The following is a 17973-nucleotide window of genomic DNA, read 5'->3' as shown; positions in this document are numbered from 1 at the left end:
TCTCTCCATATTCCAGGCACCTGAGGGCAGGGTGGACTCTTCTTTGCTATCTCTGTGTTCCCTGCATCTCATACAGAGCCACATGCTTGGCATGAGCTGTTTGATGTTTGCTGGGCTCAGCTGTTGACTGATGCTGGCATGACTTATGAACCCACTGCCGTGTAGGTGAGGTTAACCCTTGGGATTTTTGAACATTGGTTTTACTTTCTAGTTTTTGTTTGATCTCTTCCCCATTCAAGCCAGGATCCTTTCTCTTTGACTCTTGGTTCATGAGGATGAAGGGGCCTTCTCTCTGTGGTTTCTGCAGGCTCTGCCAAGTTGCTCAAGCCCCATGTCCTCCATCTCCCGCCAATGGGTGGTTTGTCTGTCAGTCTTCCTGTGTCTTCTTCAGTTTCTACCATTTTCCCCAAACTTTTTCCCCCATAACTTGATTTTTCATTACTCACCACCTATCTTCTATTGTACTTCCTTTATTCCTCCCCTAAACTATTTAATGCCTATCCTGGCTTCATCAAAAACATTTTTTTTAAAAGTTTTTGTATTTGCACTGCTACCTTATCTAAGTAAGGTCAACTTCACATAAACTCAATTGAATATGCAGAGGCTATCAAAAAGCTTGTGGATAATGTGCATCATTAGAAAGCTATGCACAAAAAAACTGCACCAAAATAAACTCATCTTTTAGTTCCATTTTCCCACAAAGTTTTTGAAGTACCCTTGTAAGTATTCCAGCAGGACTTCATTTTTCATGTGTTGTGGTGAAGCAGCGGGGGACATGTAATGCTAATTTCTGGCCTGGACATTATTAGGCTTAGCTACAAAAGCACCTGTCGGGGGGGAGGGGTGGGGTTCCCAAGTCTCAGAACTGCTACTAGGATGGCCAAGCCCTGGAGACCTTAGGGTCTAGGTGGGGTCATGGGAATCCTTGCCGCCGCCTTACCTTCCAGAGTAGAAGAACATCATCTACCTCCCCCCACCGCACCCCGCGTGTCCTTCCAGTCCAACATCCTGGTCTGCAGTAATTCTATTGTAATTACTTACACAAAGTAGTGATTCTCAGTCCGAACTATATATTTAAATAAACTAGGAAGGTTTTTCAACATACCCACACAATAGATAGACAGAGACAGCCATGAAAATTGGAGACTATTGAAGCTGGATGATGTATACATGGAATTCATTTGTGGTCTTTCTCATTTTGTACATGTTTGAAATGTTCCATAATTAAAAGTGAGAAACGGGGCCAGTATTGTAGCACAGCAGGCAAAGCTACCACTCACCATGCTGATACCCCATATGGGTGCCAGTTCGTGTCCCGGCAGCTCCACTACCAATCCAACTCCCAGCTAATAGTCTGGAAAAAGCAGTGTAAGATGGCCCAGTGGCTTTGACCCCTTCTACCCATGTGGGAGACCCAGATGAAGCTCTTGGTTCCTGACTTTGACCTGGCTCAGCACTGGTCATTGTGGCTATCTGGAGAGTGAACAGGTGAATGGAAGATTTCTCTCTCCCTTCCTCTCTCTCTCTGTACCTTTTACTTTCCTTTTTTTTTCCTTGAAAATTTATTATTTTTCTTTGAAAGGCAGATTTTACAGAGAAAAGAAGACAAATTTTCCATACTCTGGTTCACCACTGAAATGGCCAAAATGGGCAGAGCTGAGCCATCTGTAGCCAGGAACTAGGAGCTTATTCTGGGTCTTTCACATGAGTGCCAGGGCCTGAGGATTTGAGCTGTCCTCTGCTACTTTCCAAGATCATAAGCAGGCAGCTGGAGGGGCAGCAGAGTAGCAGGGTAGAACTTTGCTGCAGACAAAGGATTAGCATGCTATACCACCACACTGCCCCTATCTCCAACTTTCAAATCAATACAAATAAATCTTTAAAAGATAAATTTATATAAAATGTAAACACAAAAATATATTTGTAAATATAAACATATGTAAAATGTATTTAGTTTGTAAGTAAATGTACATACATATAAAATAGAGATTATCAATGACTGGAGCCCCAACAGAGTGGTTAAAACAGAAATTCCGAGGGCCCTGGGCTAGGAATCTGTATTTATAAAAGCTTCCCAGGGATTTTGAGGTCTGCAAAGGGGATGTGGGGACAGGAAAACAACTCAACCAATTCATTACAGGAACTGCCTCTGGATCCTGAGTGTCTGATGACTTGCCAGATAACAACCTCCAATTCCTGAGCTGGAAATTGATCAAAGGGGCCTTATATTATGGCTCCTAGAGCAAGCTCACCTTTTCATGGTCTATATCAAAATATCTTGAAATAAATTAAAGATCACCAGCATTGGCACATAGTAGTTCTTTTTGTTTCCCTACTAACGTATGAATTTCCAGAGGAAAAAGTCCTGTCTTATTTGTATTTACTTTTTTTAGCACCCAGCACATGGCCACATCTTGGCATTATTAGCAAATGCTTTGTACACTGAGTTTTTAAAAAGCTGAAGAGCATGGGATGCTGTGAGTGCGGACTGGGTTAGACTGCCGCTTAGCTTCACATCATTGGTTGTTTAGCTGCCAGCCACATCAGCTTGATCATATGAAAAATGGCAAAAAAAAAAAAAAAAAGCTGAAACAGACAAAAAAATAAACAAAACCAGAAAATTCCTCTCTCTTGAGGTTGTTGAGAGAATTCAATAAACCTGTAACTAGAAAATCTCTTTAAAAACCATATCTGGTGGCCTGGTGTGATGGCTCAAAGGCTAAACCCTTGCCTTGCATGTGCCAGGATCCCATATGGGCACTGCTTTATGTCCTGACAGCTCCACGTCCTATCCAGCTCCCTGCTTGTGGCCTGAGAAAGCAGTAGAAGATGGCCCTAAGCCTTGAGACCCTGCACCCACATGGGAGACCCAGAAGAAGCTCTTGGCTCCTGGCTTCGGATTGGCTCAGCTCCAGCTATTGCAGTCACTTGGGGAGTAAATGGCAGATGGAGGATCTTTCTCTCTGTCTCCCTTCTCTGTATGTCTGATCTGCTTTTCCAATACAAATAAATAAGTCTTTAAAAACAAAACAAAACAAAACAAATAAAACACCATGTCTGGCCTGGAGCAAGTAAGGATGCTTTGAGTTATAAACTATCAAGCGGATTCCTAGAACTGGCACACAGTAGGCATCCAGTAAAGGTCAGCTGGGGAAGTGAAAACTCATTCTAGGTTTGCAACTGCTTGTCTCCAATTCTAACCACTCCCCAATCCTCTTCCCTTAAGACATATGGCATGAGGCAAGTAAAGATGAAACCTTAAGCTGAAACTCAAAAGGAATGACCTTGGGATTGCAGTGGATTGAACTTTCATTCCCCAGCAGGAGATCTGAGTGAATCCAGTGGGGGTTTAAAGTTGGGAGGGCTGATCCTTGTGAAAGAGAAAGGGCATTTGCAGCTGAGTTAGTCTGCCCCAAGTGCTGCCAAAGTAAGACTCAGCATTTTGGCCTGCCTTTCCAGCGGTATTCATCTCCATTTTTCCTCATCTATCTACCTTCACCTGGTGAGATGCTAGACCTTAAAAACAGCAGTAGAAGAGACTAAAAGAAGTATTCACATCCAGATAGAAAGGCCCTCAGTTTATTTTCAAGGGATTATCAAAGCCGACATCCGCAGGAGGTACAGAATCAGAGGTATTAAAAGCCAGCCCAAGAGCAAGCAGGTGGGAAGGTACCAGAGAATGGAAGAATCAGCTGTGCTTTTCTCCAGGGGCTGGTGGGATAATGCCCTCAGCTTTCCGAGCCTGCCTGCTGCTCTGACTCAGGGTGGCTTCAGAACTAGCTAACCATTCATTTTAAAGACATGATAATAATAATAATAATAACGACTCTTGATCAACTCAACTGAAGCTCCTAATTTCTTTGGAGAAAAAGCAAGAGAGAGAAATGAAGAGGGGGAATGTCAAGATTTGCCTACACGCTTTGCTGCTTTGCAGGTTCAGGTTCCGACAGGAGGAAGGAAGTCCTCATTCTGGAGACACCAGGAGGCTGCAGCGACAATTCTGGAGCCTGAGAGTAAATGGAAAGTGCTTTTGGAAGGAAATGTAGGTCCAGAGCCTACAGAGCAAACAGGCAGGCAGGAAGAGCACTCAGACATATTTTAAAGAACTTGAGAGTTGGTGTTTGAGGGTCATCAACCCTTGGGGGAAGCAGGTATTAACTGTTTATTTTTAGCACTGCGATGTTCTGAGTCACAGATGACTCAGGCTTCAAGGCCGGAAGAAACGAAAGAGGAACAGTGTAGAGTAAGAAATGTTGACCAGGTTTTGGATGGGTTGAATTTGGGCTGTTATCAGTTCACTGCCTGGAGACCTAAAGCCAACAGTTGGGCTTCACAGCAGAAATGAGAAGCACTGGAAATGAGGGGGAGCTCAGGGACCTCAGTGGGGTGTGCAAGCACTTGGGCACTGGCGATTCTGCTCACACAGGCCTCTCTAATGCCCCTGGGGTCGTCCCAGGCCCAGGGTTGCCCGATGACAAAATCAGAGGGGACGTTTGGAGCTCAAGGGAGCAGTTACTTTAAAAGGCTGGGTGAGAACTCAGCAATTAGGGAAGATTTTTGCTTCAATGCCATATCCTTTGTATGCAACCATGTGTCTTCTTATAGAAATGTAATGTTCAAATGGCATCCTGGCAGCTGAAATTTTAAAATGAGGTGAATCCATGCAGGCCATTCCTGATGCTTATGAAAAAGCTTCAAATCCCACTTTGAAGTCGAGCCTCTCTGTGGTTGGCTTTCTCTCTCTGCCTTGGCTTATTCTGTAAGGAGCAGTGTCCTTAAGGAGCTTTTGTCTTCAAGGAGATTTTGTCACATTTTCACAGTTCCTCTGTGGAGAACATGAGAAAGAGAAAACCAAACTTCTGTTTTTAAGGACTTCCCAATGTCATCACAGAAGTCTAGCTCACAAGGCTTTGAAAAGTTCATGGGAAGTGAGAATTCCATTACGGTTAATATTTTGAATCTCCCCTGTACTTAAAAAGATATATTTTTTTAAAGATTTATTTACTTTCATTTTAAAGTCAGATATACAGAGAAGAGGAGAGACAGAGAGGAAGATCTTCTGTCCGAAAATTCACTCCCCAAGTGGTTGTAACAGCTGGAGCTGAGCTGCAAAGCCAGGAGCCAGGAATTTCCTCCAGGTCTCCCACACGAGTGCAGGGTCTCAAGGCTTTGGGTCATCCTTGACTGCTTTCCCAGGCCACAAGCAGGGAGCTGGATGGGAAATGGGGCTGCTGGGATTAGAACCATATGGGATCCCAGTGCGTACAAGGCGAGGACTTTAGCCGCTAAGCTACTGCACCGAGCCCACAAAGATACTTTCTAATGTGACACAAGTAGCTGGCTTTTTGTTTTTTGTTTCTTATTTCTTTTTTTGGAAGAGACAGAATTTGAAGAGGACCCTGAGGGATGGATGGCTGAGTGCTCAGAAGCAACACCAATGACCATAGTATGCCTTCCAGGGATGGGGAACCTGTTCTCTGCCATGGACCAGTTGGTTATACATCATTTGAGGTCCATACAAAATGACCAACTTGAAAATCGCCCTGGTATAGATTTATTGAATTCTGAATTCCACCTGCAGTTGCTTGGCAAGGCCTGGTATACAGCTTGTGGGTCGATGTCTCCGACCCTTGCATGGTTTTAGCACTCTGGGGAAAATGGCAGGTAATTTTAGTCAGGCAGAACTGGGCTAACTTGAGGACAGCGCTATTTAGATAGGTTGTTTAGGTTGCAAGTTCTGGAAACCAATTTGAACAAGCTAACTTGCCAAAGCACAACATAGTGATCACATTCCAGATTCTGAAGTGTAAATCCTGATTTCACTCCTCGCTAGCTGCAGAGCCATGACAAGTTACTTAATTTCCCTGTCCCTCAGTTTCCTCAGATATAAAACGAAATAAGACATGGCAAAATTGCATAAAACAATTCATGGAAAACAGTTAGAGCTCTACACAGCACATATTAAATGCCCAGTGTCTTGGTATGCTGTGTGTTGCTATGATAAAACTATTACACAGGACAATGCATAAAGGAAAGAGGTTTACTTAGCTCAAGGTTATAGAAGCTGCAAAGCCCAAACAGTGTGGCTCTGACATCAGCCATGGACCAGCTTGGCTGCATCATGCCATGGTGGAGAAACTGAAAGGAAAACAAATACACACACACAGAATGGGCCAGCATGTGGGGCAGCCCCGATTTTACAATAACACACTCTCTCAGGAACAAATGCAGCCCCGCTAAGGGATTTATAACCCCCCACCCTGGCCCATTCTCATCAGACAGCATTAATCCACTTATGAAGTGGAGTCCTCGTGGCCTGATCAGTTTCCACGAGGCCGCACTTTGAAAGGTTCCATCACCCACCAGGGGGCCATGCTTCCACGATGTGAACCCTAGGCATATCCAAGCCACAGCCTTCAGGAGGCTTTACCTTTTTTGTTGATGATATAGATGATGCTGATGATAAAGCAAAAGAGAATGTAGTCATTTGAAAGAACTGCAGACAAAAAGACATGATAGGAAACAGCCCAGAGCAGGCCATGGAGAGTGTTTCACTGGCACACATTTGGCATGGGTCAGGGACAGACCAGGCTGAATCAGTTCACATCAACCACTGGCAAATCCAAGCACCGGAACAGAGTGCGGGTTGAGCCAGGTTCGGTCGCAACAAAAACCAGCGCACAATACAGAATGCCAAGGTGAGGTTGCCTGTACTGGATGTGACCGCAGTGCCCAACCAGCACACGTGAGAACCAGGAAGGGAGAGGGCAGAGTCGGCAGGGGGAATATGGGGGGGCTCCCTTGCTGGACAGCTACTCCCACTGGAGAGCGTGAGCTGGGAGTGGGGCAGACCAGACTAAGCAGGGCTACAACACCTGTGCGCCTCATGTGCCCTTGATCAGGGAAAAGCCAGGCTGGGTGGATTATTCCTACTGGTGCAAACAAAATTAGAGTGGGTGAGGGTTGTTTGGGCTTAGCCACAGCATCAGCTGGCAGAAGCTGGCACTGGGGGCTAGTTCTGTCAAGTCTAACCACAGAACCACCCGAAAAGTGCATAACCCGGGAGTGGGAGAGGCCTGGGAGGGAAATAGTGAGCTCCTCCCTCTTGGGTTACCACTACCACGGGAGGGCATGAAAACTAGGACAGGGGCTGGGGTGGCTAGACAGAGAGGCACTCAACAACATCCGTGAGGGCTGGATAGTTGAGCTGGTTAGATGGAACTAAGCTTTAATACCCATTGACATGTATGAGAGCCAAATGGGATGTGGGACAGACTGGACTAGTCTGCTACACATACTGGCAAATAGGGTAGGGGGCAGGCCTGATGGGGGTTAATTGTGGGTTGCTCCGACTAGGCTGCAGCTCCCACTGGTTTATGCGAGGGCCGAGTATGTGCTGGGCAGAACCAGGTTGGACTGCAACACCCATTGGTTCCAGTGGAAGTCAGGGATGAAAACAGAACCAACCCAGCAATTGCAACCACCAGCTGATTGGGGCGATGGACTGTGCTGGGCCCGGAACTTGCTAGTACATACAAGAATCTGGTCTGGGAACACGTCAAAGTTTCTTTTGGGGATCTCCCCAATCGAAATGGCAGACTCAGAACCCTATCCAAGAAAAGACGGATGACAGAACAAGTCAATCAACCACCTCAGCTATATGTTGGCAGCAAAATACTGGGCAAATGGAGACTCTATGATGGACAATGTCAATCAGTGGATTCTTCAACAACCTCATTGTGACTGGAGTGGCGAGATTGGCAGCGATTCATAACTGGTGAACTATAAAAACCACTTGAGCAAGGATCTCAGAGCATGCCCTACATCAGGGACCTGGGATGGGTGGGAGACTGGGTGGGGCTTATCCCTCAGTATTCCCTTTACCTCAGATATATGAAGGAAACAATAGGGAAATAATAGTCTTACCCACTTCCCTATAGCCCTTGTACCTTTTTACCCTAATTAACAATCTAAAGATTGTAAAACAAACAGACAAAACAAAAAACAATGCTAGCACAAAGAAAAACCACTGCTGAAATGGCATCACTGGCGAAACCCATTAGTACATTAAGCCTTAGAAGTGGAAATATTCCTTGAGATAATGTAGTTATTCATTTTCTAACTAATATTTGAGTATCTACTCCATGTTGTCCAAGGCTTATGACAAAAAATAAAATCCTGCCCGCCAAGGAAAGGTTTATGGTCAAGGCACAATCTGAATCACAGGCAAAAAAATGTTGCTGGGAATTCGTGGGGTCCTTACACTAGGATTTCACGGAGAGCTGGGTTTGTGCACCAGATAGCTGCTTCCCCGCCCCCACCTCCCATCCTCTGCCCACCCATCCCCGCCGGGTAGTCACCCCCAGCCATACACTCACATCTCTTTTCTCGGTTCCCCTGTTCTCCCACCCTCCTCGCTTGCTCCATCTGTTTGGAGCAGTCAGCCCTGCTGTTGACAAGTGAGAGGGCACAAACTCTCAGCCACTAAGCTCTCTGCAATCCCAGACAACCACACCGCTCAAGGGTACAGCTGTGGGAGGACTTTCCTGGTGTGTCTCCAGGTGTAGATCAGAAGACATCACGTGACAGCCAGTCATTTTCTCAACCATCCTGAACTCTCCCTGGCACCTAGAATTCCCAGTCTTACAGAGGGTGTTCCCCAAACATTGCTCCTAGAGACGGGATCATCCAAGTCCACCATCAGCCTGTTGCACCTGTAGGAGTCTAGATCTCATTAGCTCTGGATAGAAAGGGTCCAAAGAGCCAGAATCATCATTTGCCTGAAATTCAGGTGGTACTTTTCATAGGAAAGTCCCCTGGGGTCAGAGTATCTTCTCTAACACCCTTCCAGAGACCCTGCAGCCTTTTTCTCATCTCTTAACGCTTTGTTTTGTTCCTTAGCCAACCTCCACCAGACACATTTGGCTGGGATGGGCCATTCCTCTGGGTATTAATAGAATGTAGCTCTGCAGGATACAGAGCAGACTCCCTGGATTTCTAACCTGAATCATTCATATGGGATCTGTATTTGAAGAGGTCTGTCTTGGTTTCCTTCCTTGCTGTCAACATCTGGAAATTCTTAATTTTTTCAACAAAGGAGCCCATATTTTCATTTTGTACCGGATTCTGCAAGTTATGCAGCCAGGCCTGGGGGTTTATCGTGGGTCTTTGGGAGAGATTTGCTTGCACATGGCTTTAGAGAGTCTTGTTTCTGAACTTGGCTGTAGTGTGAATCACCTGACTTCAGGGCCAACAATTGACATGTGAATGCTGGCTCCTTTTCTTACTAGCCCTGTGATGTAGAATGCTTTCAGTCTGTCAACTCTTCATTTGTGAAGCAGTGATGATTCTGCCACAGACTCATAGGCTCACTGAAAGGATAGAACATGCATGCCTTAATATATGCAGAATGTGGGGTCCAGGCAGTGACATAGCAGGCCAATCCTCTGTCTGCCTTGTCAGCATCCTGATGAGTACCGGTCCATGTCCCAGCTGCTGTGCTTCTGATCCAGCTCCCTGCTAATGATCTGGGAAAGCATCAGCGGAGTTCTCAAGTCCTTGGGTCCCTGTGCACATGTGGGTGGCCCAGAGGAGGCTCCTGGCTTCAGAATGGCTTAGCTTTGTGAACTTTGTGGTCATTTGGGGAGAGAACCAGCAAATGGAAGATTCTTCTCTCTATCATCCCTTCTTTCTGTAAATCTGATCTTCCTTTCCAATGAAAATAAACCTTTTAAAATAAGTAAATAGTACAAAGTCCAGCAGCTTATCGTCTACTATTGTCTATACCTACAATGTCATAATACATTTAAATAGCAGAATAATGAACTTGTAACTGTTGCTCAAGAACAATGCTATAATAATAGCATAGGGGAAAACAATGGGGGCAGAGGCAATGGGAGGACTGAAGGGGAAATCCCTGAGCCTATGGAAATGTATTATGAAAAATAAAAATTAAAAGTAAATAAATAAACCTTTAAACATATGCAGAATGTTCAGAATGGTGCCTCTGACATAGAACTAAATGCAACATTAGCTGTTTTGATGGTGTGGATATTGTAAGGTCAAATTGCTTTGCATCTTACAGCAGTGGATCTTACAGTTGACACTGTGGAATGGCATGCTCTTTAACAGTCTCTGTTTGAGGAAGTTCTCATTTGGGTACAGGGAGCAGTGTGGATATGGAGGGGAGAGCCAAGTTCCTCTTTTTTCTGGCTCTCAGCAGACTTGCTTGCTAGCTCTCACTTTTCCCTAGCCTCCCTAGATGCCCACCGACATACAGGGAGCCAGGGATTCCCAGAATGTGGGCCTGAAGCTCAGGACAAGACGATTTTAGGTGCCTCACAGCCACAACATATGCACGTTCTATAACCTTTTATCTACTTGTTACTCATGGGGGAAGCCTCCTTTCAAGGTTGATAAGTTTTTAATAGCTCTCACATTCTTGCTAATCCCCCTTTGTAACAAAGAAAAGACAGGGCTGGTGTCAAGGCATAACAGCTAAAGCACCAGCATCCCATATGGTTCCAGTTCAAGTCCCAACTGCACTGCAGTTTTGATCCAGTTCCCTGGAAATACACTCAGGAAGGCAGTAGCAAATGGTTTAGTGTGCCCATTTGGGAGACCCAGGCAAAGCTCCAGCTGCTTCACCTCAGTCCACCGCTGTGGTATTGGGGAATGGACGAGCAGATGGAAGATCTCTCTCTCTCTTTCTCTCTCTCTCTCTCTAACTCTATTTATCAAATAAATAAATACACCTTAACAGAGAGAAAGATAAAGGATAAGATAAACTTCCAGTTCCTTGCCTATCTCTCTAGGATTGGTTAATGATAGGGAAAATTGGCTCTCCATTTAAAGTCATGTTTGGTAGTTTCTGAAGGGGAGCAAAACACCATGCAAGAGAGCCTGACAGTGCTTTCAAACAAGCAGACATCCATGAAGAAACACAGAAGCAAGAAAAAAAGTCCGAGGACAGTGAGAGCCAGTTCAAGTCACTGAAACTCCATCAGCTTCAGCATCTCACATATCATTTTCATCACCGAAGGGTGAGATGGTTTATACACTCATGGAAGTGGCAGGGAAAACCAAGGAAAGAGAATGCCGAGCCTTGTCTGCCAAGATATCAAACAGTTACAGCAACAGGAAGCATAGCCCAATTTAGCACAGGTCAGGACCTCTCTAGGGAGTTCTCCCAGGGACTGAGAATGGGCAGAGGGGAAGTAAAGAAAAGAAAGGGGACTTGGGATATGAAAACAGACACACACACACACACACACACACATACACACATGACACCGCTGGCAATTCTGCAGGCTGGGAAGCACATGGCTTCTGCTGACATGTTATTCCCACGTTTCATCATCTGTCCTTTGGGTTGCATTCCCACAGCCGGGCAGCAGCCGAATCTGTCTGGTGCCAACAGGAGGACTTGGCCCGGAAGAAGTAACTGTAGTGGGCTGCTGACATCATTCCGCCTGTCTCTATGGCACCAAGTAGATCAGCAAGTCAGCAGTTTCCTTTTAAAGAGTGCTTGTTCAAGGTTTTTTTTGTTTGTTTGTTTGCTTTTGAAAAAAAAACCAACTTAAAGAGTGGAAACATCCAAGGAAAGCCTGGAAACATCCAAGGAAAGCCTGGATACATGGACTTTGGCAAGGTAGCTGCCATCTCTTGGTGCCCCAAGAGATTCCCTGCCCTTCTGTGGCCAGCAGGGAGCATGGACTGCAGGTTCCTGAAGTCCCCCCGTCCCTGGCCTTGTCAGGCCTAGCATGAGGAGCGGAGCAGTCCCTCCAGCCTCCAGCCCCCCCAGGCACTGCACTGTCCATGGCAGGTTCCCACAGAGGGCCATTGTATATGAAAAGCATCCTTGTCTTCCAGTCTCTCCCAGTTACCAAGCTTGAACACACCGAACCTGTGTCTTTCACCCATCTGTGGCTGTTACAGGTGATTGACAAAGGTCAAAGTTTGGGAACTGCACCAAGAAAATCCTCCCACATTCCTCCTCCCCCGCCATACTTCCACATAGCCAGAGAAGGCCCTGGGAAGGACAGTGAACAGGGCCATCTTCCCGTTCTCCCAGCATCCCTTCTTGTTGGCCCACGAAATTCTTTTCAGTTGTGATTTCAGTGCAGATCATTTTATTCCGATGTGTTCTCCAATTCCACACCCTATAAGTCTCATTTGGGGGGAGGGGTGCATGGAGCAGAATATCCAACTCCAAAGAGACAATGAAAGTACTCCGGTGGCCCACCAAGTTTTGTTATAAAGTGTTCTGCTCCTGCTGCTCTGGAAGCCCGAGGACAGATGTCCTCGGTCAGGAGGCAATGGCAGCCACACGTGGAAGGGGAAGCGAAATGCTATCTGTGTCAGGCGCTCCACACTGCAATGGGGATCAAATTCTGTAAAACGAGTCATTCCTCCCCTCCACAGTTGGAAAACAACCAAGATTGTGGCCTTCCTCCTTGGTATGAACCATCCAGAATAAAATACACAAAGAAACATCTGTCACTGAAAGTCCTTGAGGGGAGGAAATCCAGGGAGCCGGGTCCTGCTCAGGCATCTACTCTTCACAGGCTATTTTCAGCTCATGGAAAGCAGCCACGCTGGCCTGTAAGGTCACTGGCTCAGGTAGGCAGACTGTCTTTTTACTGCAAGAGAAGACAGAGAAGGTGGGTTCTTGGTTGCTCAGGAGACAGCACTGGGAATCATGTGGCTCTTTTGCTCCTGTGATGCCTACTCAAATGAATCTGCCTACTGCCATCATGTGCCTTGACAAAAACACCTGCCAGAAGTAGGACCCTGGAGGGGTGGAATCCCCATCCACACCCATCAATGTGACCAGTGGAGGACACATTTGAAGTGTGTGTCCAGGAGGAGGAAATACACAATAAGAAAAAAATTGTTCCAGTGGAATTTTACATAGAAAGTTGTCTAGTACAATGGCTCAATTGGCTAATCCTGCCCTTACAAGTGCCAGGATCCCATATGGGCAACAATCCGTATCCCAGCTTCTCCACTTTCCATCCAACTCTGTGCTTGTGACTTGGGAAAACAGCAGATGATAGTCCAAGGCCATCCAGTACCCACATGGGAGACCTGGAAGAAGCTTCTGGCTCAGCTCCTTCCATTGTGGCTGTTTAGGGAGTGAATCAGCAGATGAAAGATCTTTCTCTCTGTATCTTCTTCTTTCTGTAAATCTGCCTTTCAAATAAAAATAAACAAATCTTTTTTAAAAAATAGAATATACAAAACAGGGTAAGTGGAGGGTCTTGCATTGATGTTGGCAAGGTGATGAGGAGTGGAGGCCTACACTATTTGGTTTTCTTCCTAACATTCCCAACTCATATAGTGCTGCAAAAGGCCTGGGAAAACCCTAAGTCTTTGTCATCTCTTCCAGGATGGTTACCGCCGTAAAGAGACCGGGCTCAGGAGCAGCTGCCTAGTATGTGCAAGTCTACAGTCAGGCCTGGGACTCACCTGTCATGCAGAGGCAGAAGGGAGGTACAGAAGATTCCCACAATGGTGCTTGTCCGATCTTTTTTCCACATGCCCCCAGAAGCCTGAAACTTGAGTTTCACCTGGTTTATCTGGCACTGTGGATTAGGGTGGGCTAGGATTCCTTTCCCGTGGGATTGCTGCTTAGGTCTGCAGCAGGAAAGAAAAAGCCCATGGTTATGCAATGTGTGCCTTGGTGATCCCGTGCAGCTTTGTAGATGACACAGGATGGCTGCCATATGCAAGGCAAATGAAGTGCTTGGAAGTGGGGACCACAATTCTTCACGTCCCCCTCACCAGTCCCTCTGCCCACACGCTCACAGCTCTGCACACATTCCAGAAATGCTTGATGACTTTGGAGAAGAAATAAATGGACTCAGCAACCAAATAGTAGATGTTAGGGGTTCATATCTGGAAACTTCTCCTTCATATCTGGAAACATGACCCTCTTTCTTAAACTCTTCACCTTCAGGTCCAATCAACTGGAAGTAGAAGCAGTGTTTCAAGACCTCCAAGTTCTAAGAATGTGGTGTGAGGACCTAGTGTTGTGGCACAGCAGTTTAACCCACTACTTGCAACACTGGCATCCCAGAGCAGAGCATGGGTTCATGTCCCAGCTGCTTCACTTCTGTTCCAGATTCCTGCTAATATGCCTGGCAGCACAACAAAAGATGGCCTAATAACCTGGGGTCCTGTTGCTGTGTGGGAGACCAGGATGCAATTCCTGGTTTCTGACTTCAGCCTGGCCCTGTATCCAACATTGCTGCCATTTGGGGAGTGAATCAGCAGATGGATTTCTCTCTCTCTCTCTCTCTCTCTCTCTCTCTCTCTCTGCTCTCCTCTCTCCTCCAACTATTGCTTTACCTTTCAAATAAATAGATATTTTTAAAAAGAATTTGGTGCGAAGACCGACTATTGTGCTTTAAGTTAGATGTGATGAGTGGGCACACACAGGAACAAACCTGACCCTGAGGCCAAACAGAGATAGAATGGAACCCAGATTATGTTTCCTCCAGCTGTGTGGCTTCGTGCAAGCTCCCAATCCAGCAAGGGGACTGTGGAGTTACACCGACCTAAGTAAACATGCTGGTTTCCCACCTGCTGCAAAGAGCTTGAATCTTGGGATACATTTTGCACACACACTGACTTCAGCTTAGCAGATTTAGATTGAAAACAGAATCCGGGTCTCTCTTAAGCCCCATCTTGGCTCTGTGCTCAGACTCCTCATCAGTTGACAGTATTCAGGCACAACTTGGGACAGAGACCACGAGAAGGAGGGTGTGGAAGATGAAAGTGAGGCAATGGTAGAGGGAGGAGTACTATGTAACCAACCTCACAGGTGCTTCCCAAAGGGCTGTGGGAGCCTAGATAAAGACAAGGAATGGTGGTACCCTGAAGTGCAAGGAAGACAGCAGCTGTGAACACCCCCAGGCTAAGCACAAGGCCTGGCACTCCCAGAAAAGCCCTGAGGAGATCATTGAGGGTGGGGACCCAGGAAGGAGCCTGGTGGGGCAATGTGAGGCAGGAGGGAGATACGTGCTGTTGGGCCCTCCTGGCCTGGCCTGGGGCCCCTTCGGCTCCTCCCTGGGCTCAGAGGCAGCAGTGTTCCTGCACAGCAGGCTGGGGCCCATCCTCTCCACCCTGGCTTCCTTTCTCTGTCTGGCTGGTGCAGAGTGTGACTTGTTCCCTTTGTAGCTTTTTACTCCAGAATGAGTCACACACTGTGTTTGTTCGTTGGAGGGAAGAGCTGCATAACTGGGTTTAAAAGCTCTTTTTTTTTTTTTTGTGCTTCTCAGAAGTGTTTTGAAATATGTCAGATGGAAAAATATGATGGTTGCCTTTGGGAACTTGCCTGGGTCATGGAACTTGTAAAACACAAGGGATGTGACATTTGCTTTCAGTGAATGGTTTGGGCTCTGGACATGGGTAAATCCTCCAACTGGAAGGAAATCTTGAGGTTGCAGAAAGGAGGAAAGAGCCCTTAACTTTCTCCTCCCACCCCCAATTTCTGGTCTGTAAGATCGAAACTTAAAGAACTGAAGACAGAATCTAGTCACGTGGGGGATCACCTTTGTCACAAAGATCTCCTTTGGGAGAGCGAGGCACTGCTTCAGGAAGCTTCCAGTGGCTGAATCACTGTCCACTAGAGGCTTCATGTCAAGCCTGGTCCCTCCAGCTCCCACGCCCAAGTCTCTGCCAACAAGGGAAGGAAATATTCAGCCCTAGCTCCAGGCATTGGAACCACCCAGCATCAGCCCTCCTGTTGACCAGTTGGGCCTTTATCACGCATGCCACCTGACCTTATGCCTTGGGTTCAGATCTGGTGCTTCCCAGGAACAGGGGCTCTCTGAGGCATCCCCAGTTATCCCCAGTCTAGTGACTGAGAACCTCCCATTTGCTGGTGGTATCCATGATGGCCCGTGCCTGAGTTACTGAACACTGTTTGCTGTTGAGGATCTGATTGCTCTGTCCTAACCACTTGTGGGGACACCCCTGACTTCTGCATACCTTCCACATGCAGTCCCATTTGAATATATTGAACTTGGGCCCAGCAATGACCCACTGCTGGAACAGTTCACCATTGTATGTTTTAAATGGCTTATATAGTAGTACTGCCCCCAGCTCCACTGGCAGGACGCACATGTTAACAGTCACACGGTGTCTTATATGGGATGGCCTTGCATGTTTACAGGTAAAATAAAAGGGCAACTGCTAAGCAGCAAGGCCCGCTATGGCATACACTTACGTACATGGTGATCTTGATGGAGGAGGTGATGTTGCTGCTGAGGAAGATGACTTCTAGGATGGTGTCTTTTTTTCTTGGCTCCTGCAAGTGGAACTCCACAAGGCTGTGATGCACTAGAAAAATAAAAGCCACAAGTTAGAGGAGATATTCAGCAGAAGCCCCACTGAGCATAGTGTGGTTGGGAATGGGCTGTGCCTCTCAGCAGCTCTGGGCCCTGCAGCAGGTCACCCAGCACCTTAACTGCTCACTACCTCAAGAGTCAACCAAAGAGAATCCCAGAAGACACACTCAGGTCTGAATGAGAAGTGACTGTGCTCTTACTCATAACATTATTAGGGAAGGTTCCAAGCCAGGAAACATTCAGCAAGTGTTGGCTTAATATTACTTATTTGAAAGGCAGTTATAGGGGGAGTAGGAGAAACAAAGAGAGAGATCTGCTGATTCACTCCCTAACTGGCTACAATGGCCTGGGCTGGGCCAGGCTGAAGCCTGAAGCCTGGAACTTCTTCCAGATCTGCTATGTGGATGCAGGAATGCAAGCAGGTCCATCCCCTGCTGCTTCCCAAGGTGTATTAGCAGGGGGCTGGGTCAGAAATGGAATGGGCTCATCCAGCACTCATATGGAATGCTGGTGTCATAGGCAGAGGCATAGCCTGCTAATCCACAATGCTGGGCACTATTATTGTTTGTAACACTAAAATATACCACCCCTCCTAGTTAGGTGATCTTATCAATTGATATGAGCTTGAAAGAAGAAGAAAGGATCTATCACATATTGCTATTGTTTGAATGCTTGTCTCCTCCAAAATTCATGTCAAACAGAACCCCTAGTGCATCAGGATGAGCTGGGACCTCAGGGGGGGCGGGGTAGTTTAAATCCACAAGGGTTCTGCCCTCATGATCAGATAAATGCTTTTTTTTTTTTTTTTGAAAGATTTATTTTTTTTATTACAAAGTCAGATATACAGAGAGGAGGAGAGACAGAGAGGAAGATCTTCCATCCGATGATTCACTCCCCAAGTGAGCCGCAACGGCCGGTTCTATAGCGATCCGATGCCGGGAACCAGGAACCTCCTCCAGGTCTCCCATGCGGGTGCAGGGTCCCAAGGCTTTGGGCCGTCCTCAACTGCTTTCCCAGGCCACAAGCAGGGAGCTGGATGGGAAGTGGAGCTGCTGGGATTAGAACCGGCGCCCATATGGGATCCCGGGGCGTTCAAGGTGAGGACTTTAGCCGCTAGGCCACGGCCGCCGGGCCCTGGATAAATGCTTTATAAAAGGGTTTGAAGTAACTTTTTCACCTTTCCACCTTCTTATTTTTTTTTAAGAAAGCAACTCCTTTGTACACAATTACCTGCATTTTGGACTTCACAGCCTCCAGAACTTTGAGAAAGCAAATCTCTGCTTTTCATTAATTATTTGGCAGCATGTATTTTGTTACAGTTACAAAAACAGAAGAAGACATGTACTAAATAATGAGTTCATAAAATGTAGCAATGCCACACTTCCCCTGATCATCCACCTGTGTCAAGGAGTGTTGTCTCTCTCCCTGACACAGCACTCACAGTACTCAGCTCACAGCACTCACAGTAACTCTGGTCTCAAGGGGTTTCCCAGGCTCCTTTGATGCTGGAAACGAAGGAGAGATGACATCTTAGGCCTTTCCCCTAGCTGCACTTTTTAATGGTTATATTCCATGGACAATTATTGGGGGAGAATATCGAAGGGAAGCAGACAGACTC

General features: G+C 46.5%; 2 protein-coding genes across 2 annotated transcripts in view; one reads left to right on the top strand and one right to left on the bottom strand.

Moving 5' to 3' along the window:
* The window catches only part of POPDC2 (popeye domain containing 2), a 42930-nt gene extending 28627 nt beyond the window's left edge, over nucleotides 1–14303 (top strand). The window contains exon 4 of the mRNA XM_058661934.1: nucleotides 13961–14303. The gene's annotated coding sequence lies outside the window, so the exon portion shown is untranslated. The remainder of the gene's footprint in view (nucleotides 1–13960) is intronic.
* PLA1A (phospholipase A1 member A) overlaps nucleotides 11833–17973 on the bottom strand; it is a 33873-nt gene continuing 27732 nt past the window's right edge. The window contains exons 9-11 of the mRNA XM_058661931.1: nucleotides 16239–16347; nucleotides 13471–13638; nucleotides 11833–12641 (exon numbers count right to left, since the gene is read on the bottom strand). Of these exons, the coding sequence (XP_058517914.1) occupies nucleotides 12554–12641; nucleotides 13471–13638; nucleotides 16239–16347 (365 nt within the window). The 3' untranslated portion in view covers nucleotides 11833–12553. The remainder of the gene's footprint in view (nucleotides 12642–13470; nucleotides 13639–16238; nucleotides 16348–17973) is intronic.

This window comes from Ochotona princeps, chromosome 3 (assembly GCF_030435755.1).
Source record: "Ochotona princeps isolate mOchPri1 chromosome 3, mOchPri1.hap1, whole genome shotgun sequence".
In the NCBI taxonomy this organism is placed as follows: Eukaryota; Metazoa; Chordata; class Mammalia; order Lagomorpha; family Ochotonidae; genus Ochotona; species Ochotona princeps.
This window is presented reverse-complemented; position numbering and strand designations above follow the sequence as displayed.